This window comes from Papaver somniferum, chromosome 1 (genome assembly GCF_003573695.1).
Source record: "Papaver somniferum cultivar HN1 chromosome 1, ASM357369v1, whole genome shotgun sequence".
NCBI lineage: Eukaryota > Viridiplantae > Streptophyta > Magnoliopsida > Ranunculales > Papaveraceae > Papaver > Papaver somniferum.
The window spans coordinates 242,119,543-242,129,479 of record NC_039358.1 but is presented as its reverse complement, the minus strand read 5'-3'; the positions used below and the strand labels follow the sequence as shown (position 1 = coordinate 242,129,479).

Here is a 9,937-nt window from a genome sequence, read left to right as displayed (position 1 = left end):
GGGTGATGGGAATCGAAGACACTGGTGATAAGTTGATGCTATCCCCTTGAGTTTGTGTACCCATCTTCGTCCGATGATAGCATTGTAGGGGGAAGGAGCATCTACCACGCTGAAACGGGTGTCTATCTTCATCGTTCCTGCATTTATTTGTAGAACAATGTCCCCCAATGGTTTCTTAGGAGCCCCGTTGAATCAATAAATGGTGTGGTACGAAGATATCAGCTGCTCGTCGTTTAGCTCCATTCATTTGAACGTATCATAGAACAAGACGTTGACTGAACTTCCTCCGTCAATGAGGATCTTCTTGATGTTGCACCCTGCTATGGGAAGTGTGAGGATCAAAGGATCATTGTGATCCTCCATGTCTTCCTCCACATCATCTGCCTCGAAAGTGATCGGTGCATCCATCCATTGCTCGTGATCGTCTATCTCTACCCCATCGATCTTGTACAGCTCGCAGTAGTCTTCGAATTGCTTTCTCAGCCTTTTTCCAATATGCGCTGTTAACAATGGTCCAGCGGCTTCCGAACACGAAATGGTGTTTAGTGTTCGATTGCCTTCAGGCAGTTGAACTTGTTTGCTTCGTTTTGTCCTGTCATCTGCTTCTTCCTTCCTATGTATTGCTTCAGTTCTCCGTTGTCAATAAGCTTTTGGACCATTATCTTCAAGTTCACTTCTCGGTTGGGTGCCCATTGAAACAGTGGTAGTCGCAGTATTCCTTCGATTTTTCGGATCTTGGGGGTTGCTTTCCTTTTGACCATGGCCATTCCAATTTTTCTCGACCCTTAATTTCTTTTAAGATTCGAGCGTAACTTGTGTTTAGTTTCTTGTATACTTGATCTTCGAATCTTCGATCATCGTTTCGAGGACCTTCTCTTCTTCCTCTCCTATCTTCGTATGGACGTTCGATTGAACTTCTTTTCGATCCGCTGGCTTTCTCTGTGGAGTTAATTCGATGAGATCTTTGAGCATGGGCCCCCAGATTTTCTCGTTGAATTTCTTCCAACCTGGCGTGTTTTTCGATGATTACTCGAAGATCCCCTTCTTTCGTGAGTACGCTCCCATGAATCTCGACAAACAACGGGCTCATCCTGTCTATACCCCACTTGTAGCAGTTAATGCTGACCACTGGGTCCACATTCCCTATAGCCTGGCATATCTTATGCCATCTATCCGTGTATTCCCTGGTCGTCTCCTTGTATCTGATGGCTAATGAGAATAACTTGTCCATCCCAGCATGGACAGCCTTGTTATACATGTAAGTTCTTAAAAACTTTTCGGTGAGTTGCTCATACGATCCGATGGAGTTGGGAGGTAGGTTATCAAACCAGGACAGATCCGATCCCTTCAAGCTTGAAGGGAAATATCTACATAGGACCACATCGTCCTTATCCCATCGGGCCAACATACGGTTGTAATACCGAAGATGGCCCGCGGGATCGCTGGATCCATCGTAGCATTCAAATGCTGAGATCGGACATTTCTTGTGGATTTCAGCTTTGGCTAAGCTTGGGACTAGAGGAGTAGTATTAGCTTCTCTCATGACTTCCTCTAATGTTTCACTTCCTTGACTGGCCTTCAGCTGCTTGATCTCTTCCATCATTTCAGCGCGAAGATCTTTCATCGCACGGTGATGGACGTCTATTGCTGCGGATTGTCCCGGTCTTCGATCATTACTTTCGAAGTAATCCGAGTCTTGGAGAACATATTCTTGGTCTGACGATCGGTTTCCCCTGATGTGTCCTCGGTTCAAGGGCTCGGGATTGGCTTCGTTTGTTACGACCATTCTTCGATCGTGATTTTTCTTTGGTGCTTTTGAATTAGCTTCGTCATGTTGGTTCGCCATCTTATCTCTGAGCTCCTGGTTTTCTCTAGCCAGTAATGCCACTGCTTCTGCTTATGTTCTCTGATTCTTCTTTAGTTCTTCGAGCTCTGCCATCAATTGGGAGGAATGATTCGATCCTTGGTTTGGTGTCCCGACCTGTCCCTGCCCTCCAACCTCCATGGTTCGACCTTCGTGGATTGTATGGATTTGGGGGGCAGGGGGATCGGTATCCCTCATCGGTGGATCTACTTGTGTTACGATGGGTTGATTCATCGTTAGCAATGGCTGAGTGGTTGGAATGGTCTGGTTTTGATCATTTGTCTGCGGCATTCCGAAGGCTGCCTGGTGCATTGTTGATTCTGCGAACCCTTCAAGTTGCTCATGAACGTGTGATCACGACACCGAAGGTAAGTAAACGATATTCTAGCTATTACTCCCCTCTTTAGAGGTATTGAATCTCTAAGAATAACACGAGGGAGTTTTAAATGTGTTCTAACATCCTAATACGACAGATCTGCGGTTCTAAACGATAATGGTTAGAAGATCTGTTTGTTTTAAAAAGCAAAGGTACTAGATCTGGGGTTTCAACACTCCAAGTCGAAAGATTCGGTATTTTAAAAGGACAAATGGCAGATCTGTTACCTTAAAACAGAGAACACAAATCCTAGGAAACAAATCTGTTGTTTTTACAAGTCCGTAGACGAAGATTGTACAAGAATCAGCGTAAAACTCTTATGGAAAAATTAGTGTAAAATTCTTGTAGAAGAATCAGCGTAAAACTCTTATAGAATTGCTAAGGCCTTTAAAGGCGGCCATAACGAAGTTAGAATAAACCGTCTGAGATACTATTTCACGAGGAATAGTATCAAAGGCTCAAAAATAACAGGAAAGATAAATCTTTTACCGGGACAGAGTCCCTGTTTCTAGCGCCAGATTGTGAACACGTAAATCACGAAGGCATCCACGTGTCCACAAACAATGTTCGCATTCATAATGAAAGACGTTACACACACTACGAAGGTTATAAATAGCATAAACACGATGACTCATCGATTCAGAGTCTTCGGACTCATCATTGTCTAGTCGAGATTAAGTTAGATCAATCATCCCACAGGGTTACGAAGCATGACCGCTCCAGATATAAGTAATAAAATGTAAATGCGATGCTGAAATGTAAATAACACAGAGATTTACGTGGTTCAGCACTAAGGCCTACATCCACGGGGTGTTGAGTTTCACTAAGCGTTGAAGGGTTACATATGAAGTTGAATGACTTTAAGTGAAATACGATAATGGAGGAAATGGAAAATACTTACTCTTTCTATTTATCTCTCCTAGTTATCTCTTCACTCTTACAGATTCGTCGCCCCCTTCTCTCTCAGAGGAGGAGGGTATTTATAGGGAAAATATGCGGATCACTTGTCAGAGACCATTGAAATCTCATCTTCTTGTACTTTGTGCCAATCCCGCTGGTGTCTTCGTTCCGAACCCATGCCCCCAGCGACTATTGTTGATACCGCTGGATCGATGCCTTCTCTTCCTTAGATATCTTGGCACGTACCCTATGGTTAGGGCATTTAATGTGGATGGTTGGGTCGTCTGCGTGTCACAGTCAGCTGTCTGCAGGTCCCATCACACCCATGTCAGTGTGTTTAACCCCTACCATCGATCTTTGAGTTATCCTCGAGATTGGATAAAGTAATGTTTATGGCGTCTTTCCCTACTTCTCGGTGATTCGTAGTTTCAGTGCCCCTTGGTATAGTGTAGATCTTTGGACACGTGTCGAGAAATGGATTATGTGCATACAATAATAAGGTCCTTAAAGCCTATGTTTATTTATTTTATCATCATGGACGCGGTTCCGCGTACAAGTTCATTTATCTGTTACCAGTATTTACTCACCACAGCTGAATCGGACTAGTATCATTGACGATAATCTTCTCAAAAACATTTTCAATTATTAATCTTCTCGAAAAGCTTTAAACGACGATTATGGTTGCTATTCTCTTCTTCTTATTGTTCTCCTCCTCATAAACACCAACATAGATGGTTGCAAGACAATTTTTAATGATGCATGATTTTCTTATCTCATGGAAACAGTCATACACTAGTACAGTCTCCTTGAGGTGGGAAATTTGTTGCATATTCAATTGACAAATCGGAGCAACATGACGATAATGATGTATCTGCTAAGTATTAATTACTAACTAGAGCATGTTTCCAAACCCTAAATGAACTAGTAAGGTATTGTAACGCTTTCCTTTGTGGGATTAATTCAACATGGAGTGAATCGTTTGCCATATTTTATTTATTACAACTCGTGATGGAGGTAATGACAACGGAGAATATTGATGTCATGGTTTTGATTTAATTTGATTCAATATCACAACTGTGTAGAGATGTAGAACAAAGAAATTAAACCATGGTTTTGATTTAACTTAACACGAGGTGTCATTAATGTGTTTAATCGAGAACTTAATTGAACAGAGAAATTTTCAGAATTTTTTTTGTGTTTTTGGAGAAGAAAATGAAAAGAAGAGTGAGAGAGAAGGATTTTTGATTTTAAGATCTTTTATTTATTTTTTTTGTTTAAGTAACGGTTTTTAGTGGGTTAATTAGGGGGTTAATTAGTGGGTGGGTAGTTAATTAGGGGATGGGTTAACTAGTGGGCGAGTTTTAGGATTAGAATTTAATTTAGTGGAAGGGTAATAATGTAAATTAAACCATGCAGGGGTATTATTGTAACTTAAGAATCATTCGTACACCTCTTATAATCTATCATTGGATGGCATAATAAGTCTGTACTAGATTTGTGCCCTTGGTACGCACCGGGCATATTTTTCTTTTAATTTTGGAGTGCGTGGGGCTTCGCTCCGCCCCGTGGCAACACATTTTTAATTTGGGGTATGCGGGGTTTCGCCCCGTCCAGTGACGATGTATTTTTGATTTGGAGTCGCGAAGCTTCTCCCGTCCCGCGGAGATATATTTTTGATTTGGTGTGGCAGGGAAAATACATGAAATAGGTGGAGAATATGTGTAGATTTTATATATTTTTTTCTTTTAACTTAGAGCGTGGGGCTTCGTCGCGCCCCGTGGCAACGCATTTTTAATTTGGTGTATGCGGGTTTCGCCCAGCCCCGTGGCGATACATTTTTGATTTGGTGTGCGCGAGGCTTCCCCCGTCCTGTGAGATGTATTTTTTGATTCGGTGTGGTGGAGAAAATACATTAAATAGGTGGAGAACATGTGAAGATTTTTTTCCTTTTTAAATTAGCGCGCGGGGAGAAGCCCCGCCCGTGACAGTGTATTTTTGATTTAGCGTGTGCACGCTTCACCTCGCAATGTAGTCAATATCGTATTTCGGTGAATATCGGTCCGGGACCGAGACATTATATTTCGGTGAATATCGGCGAAATATCGGTGGAATATCGGCCGTATCGGTGAAATTTCGGAAATATCGGTTTCTCGGATAAACACCGAAACCGATATTTTTGGCGGTATCTCGGCTATCTTGGCCGAGATTGACTACATTGCGCCCCGCCCCGTGGAAGTGTATTTTTGATTTGGTGTGCTCGGAGCTTCGCCCCGCCCCATGGCAGTTAATTATTGATTTGGTCTGCTGAGCAAATACATTAAATAGGTGGAGAATATGTGCAGATTTTATTTATTTTTCCCTTTTATTTTCACAAAGAATATGTGGACTTTTTTCCCCTTTATATATTTGGAAAAAAGAGTCATAATATAATAGTTACTCGATTTCCAAATTGAATTTGAACTTCCATAAAATTCCAAACACGGTAGGTTAGGTTTTGGTTTTAAATTTATAATTTCTAATCGAATCATACATTGCCAAGTGTCCTCGCATAAATACTAAATTTATTTTTTTATTCCTATTCCTTTTAAACCAATCATATGTGTCCCAGTGTCATCACCAAAGCGCTCGTTTCACAAAACTTAAAAACAACCTATTTTGGCCAATAAAAAATACGAATTTCCTCACCGTTCAACGTGGGAGCTCTATTTATCTAAGGACGTTGAGTCTTTAGATTTTACATCCACCATAAATCTAATCCGTATAGGTCAAAATCAAATTTCAAAAATGAAAATTAAAAAAAAAAAAAAAAAACTAAAGTAAAGTAAATATGAGCCAAGCTAGACACAAAAAGAATAAAACAATTTAAAAATAATGTTAGAAATTCTCAAAATGTAAATTGTGAAGCAAAGTAGGACATCACGTTAGCTATGCTCTAAATTTGTTAGTTGTAGACTAAACAGGTGTTGCACATCTATTGGTGGGCACATAGGACATGGTTTTATGTCTTTTTGGCACAGGCGATCCAGACCCTGTTTCCAAACACTTAATTCCCACATTGGGTATTGAGTTCCCGGGAAGGAAACCAGTGTTTTCCAATAAACAAATTTGTATTACCTTTCCTAAATTCAGCTTAACTAAAAAAAATAAAAAATCTTTCGTCTGACTGCCTAAAATTTTTGGTAGTTTGAGGGAAGTATTGTCCACCTTAAACGGTGTTACTAACGTACATTTAAGTATTTGATCTTTTGTCGACTGCCTAAAATTTTTGGTAGTTTGACGGAAGTATTGTCCACCTTAAACGGTGTTACTAACGTACATTTAAGTATTTGGTGTAAACATAGTGTAAGAAAATTAATTGAATTAAAATTCTCACGTAAGTGTTGTCCACCTTCCATTTTCTTAACGGTGTTATTAACGGACAGTTAAATACTTGGTATAAATAAAGTGTGACCTAATTTTTAATATCTCGAACAAAAGAGTTATGCCAAGTGTCCTCATCTTAGCTTCTACATTAGAAAAAGCCTATTTCGACCAATAAGAAGTGAAGATCTCATCACCGTTTAATGTGAGAGCTTATTCTGTCAAGGCCTTTTAAGGAGGAAGATGCCCCAAAACTATCCCGTATGCCCCATATGAGGGTTCAATCCGTAAGATCATCCGTAATATTTGCGCATTATTCGCCGACACATAATCGCGTACCATGTCCAGGGTTGGAGTATGATTTCTTCTAGAAGTTTGCAGTTGGGGCGTGTTTTCCATGTTCCGAATCATTTTTTGACCGACGGTTAAATCATATTTCCCTCTAAACCCTAGCATAGACCAACCAGCAATTTTCCCAACTATAGCAGCATCAAAAAGACAAACACCACTCACTGGACAGTCAACACTGAATCTGCCGCAGAATTTATCTCTTTATAAGTAGGAATGAATTATAGTCATACCGTTATCTCAATTCTGAAGCTTCTTATTTCTTACCTTTCCGTTTCATTCTCACATCACTCTCTCGATCGGAAAAAAAAGAAAAGAAAAATGGGATCTCTACCACATTCAACATCCGCATACGATCTCTCATTCTATACCAATTCCTCCTCCGAAGAATCATCAGTAAACCCAAAAGATTTACGACTTTTCTTCGAATCACAACAAAAATACCTAAACTACTTTTTCCAAAATCTGGATTTATCACAAACCTTAACATTTACACAAACTTTGTTAAGTTCTAAAGGAACCATCTTCTTCAGCGGTGTTGGTAAATCAGGATTTGTATCACAAAAGATCTCACAAACCTTAGTTTCATTGGGTGTTAGATCTAGTTTCTTATCACCAACAGATGCATTACATGGAGATATTGGTATATTATCAAGATCTGATATTCTTGTGTTATTTAGTAAGTCTGGTAATACTGAAGAATTAATGAAATTAGTACCTTGTGCCAAAGCTAAAGGAGCCTATTTAATTTCTGTTACTAGTTATCAAGGAAATTTGTTATCTGCTGTTTGTGATTTTAATGTACATTTACCTTTGGAGAGGGAGATATGTCCTTTTGATTTAGCTCCTGTTACCAGTACGGCCATTCAGATGGTATTTGGTGATACGGTTGCGATTGCCTTGATGAGTGCAAAGAATTTGTCTAGAGATGAATATGCTGCTAATCATCCTGCTGGAAGGATTGGGAAAAGCCTCATTTTTAAGGTAATTATCGAAATAATTATTTTGTTTCTATTTAATCTGTGTTTCGTTGGAATAAATGAATTGTAGATAATTTAGATTTATTTCTCTCATCACATATATAGGAATTAGAAGAAGTAGGGATGAAAAAAATTATCTTGTTGTTGTGTACGTATTTATGTGTATGCGTATTATGATACGAATCGAGTTAATAATTGAAGGTAAAGCAATACAGAATTGCTTATAATTGTTCACGAACAACGCCATAAGCTTGAGATAATGTGTCTGTCGAATTAAATAGAAACTTATTAGAGTTCTTGCCTATGGTTAACGAACAACATTATTGAGTGTGTTCATTACTAAAGGTTATTGGACAGCATTGTTGAATTGATAACGCACGTGTCGATTATGTAGAAAATTATTAGAGTTCGTGCTAAATTGTCTATAGTTAACGATCTATACTATAGAACTGACAATTCATGTGTTGGTTATGTAGAAAGTTTTAGAGTTCGTTCCAACAGATAACGGGCACAGGAAAAAGATTCTGTTTAATTATGTTGATAGAAAGATATTGGGTATCTTTATGTCATTAAGACATGATTAGAAGGGTGATATCGAGTTTTTCAATTTCAAGGATCGTATTGAATCAATTTTGGTTTCATTCCTCGGATAGTACTTATTTGTGAAAATTCAGGAATTAAATCAAAATTTTCCAATTCGGTCAGTTCGGTTTTTGTCATGCTAAATGATTCAAATTATTCTGTTAAAGTTTGGGGTAATCACTGATTTTTGTTTCCATAGATTACAGTTCTACGGACCTAGATAACACCCATTCCTTGACGTAATGAAGATTTGATTTGGTGTACCATTTAATTGTTTTTTAGGTCAAGGATGTTATGAAGAAGCAAGAAGAACTTCCGTTATGCATGGAAGATGATATGATAATAGATCAACTCGTGGAACTTACGAGTAAAGGATGTGGCTGTATACTAGTTATCGACGACGAACACAATCTAGTCGGCACATTTACTGATGGAGATCTGCGGCGAACACTCAAAGCCAGTGGTGAAGGTTTCTTCAAGCTTACCGTTGGGCAAATGTGCAACAGGTAAAGACACATTGGTTCTTAATTTTTTTGTTAACTTAAGATATGTTCTGCCTTTTCATAAACGCATATAACTATCCTTTGATGTTCAGGAACCCCAGAATTATCGGTCCAGAGGCGATGGCGGTGGAAGCAATGCAGAAAATGGAATCTCCACCATCACCGGTGCATTTTCTGCCAGTCGTTAATCATCAAAATGTTGTAATTGGTATCATCACATTGCATGGATTAGTCTCAGCAGGTCTGTAAACACTGGACCCAGATCGCCAGATCCTATTATGGTTGGTTTCTAATTTTTTTATTCTTTGTGTATTTATCTCCCTAATTTGAATGGGGATCTGTTATCTGCAAAACTATATTGATATTTATCAATCGATGTTGATTGCTCTATTGTCTTTATCTAAGTTAACGCTCACACTAAAATTTTCAGTAAAATATCGGGATAGTTAGTATAAACTGGTGTGTTAAAGTGAAATTGATTGTGAACAGATTTTGTTGCACAAGAATTAAGCCATGATTTTTGTTGCGTAAGAGTGTTTGTTATTAGTGCATCGATATTCCCTTAGATTTATAAAATTTCACTTTGAAACTGTGTTTTTTTTTTTTTTACCAAGTCCAAATGGTTTATTGCAGCAAAAAATAACGTAATTAAAAGAATTACGAAATGGGGTCAAGACCCCACCACCCCCATAAACCAAAGGGATGGAAAAAGAAAAATACATATAGGTCTAAAAAAACCCTTAAAATAAGCTAAAATGAACTCGCGCCTGGTTGCCGTTGGATTTAGATGATAGCCGGAGATCCGGAATTTAAATTTTTATTATTATTTTGTCTTGTTTAAATTGGTAGACAAAACAAGGGACAAAAACATAAAGGAGACAAAGTATGAAAAGAAAAGAAGGTAAATCATGTGTGTTTTTCATTTCCATTAGTTCCATTTAAATACAAGAGGGTGAGAGCTTGTGTTAGTACACTTGTAACCAAGGATAAGAGAAAGAGCTACATGTGTCTAGTAACAAAGGAC

General features: G+C 38.6%; 1 protein-coding gene across 1 annotated transcript; it reads left to right on the top strand.

Annotated features, from left to right (window-relative positions):
• The first annotated feature begins 7,072 nt into the window (after window positions 1-7,072).
• Window positions 7,073-9,427, top strand: LOC113321986 (probable arabinose 5-phosphate isomerase). The gene is made up of 3 exons (XM_026569982.1): window positions 7,073-7,832; window positions 8,693-8,916; window positions 9,006-9,427. The coding sequence occupies exons 1-3, from the start codon at window positions 7,170-7,172 to the stop codon at window positions 9,160-9,162; spliced, it is 1,044 nt and encodes a 347-aa protein (XP_026425767.1). The 5' UTR covers window positions 7,073-7,169; the 3' UTR covers window positions 9,163-9,427.
• Window positions 9,428-9,937: the final 510 nt, after the last annotated feature.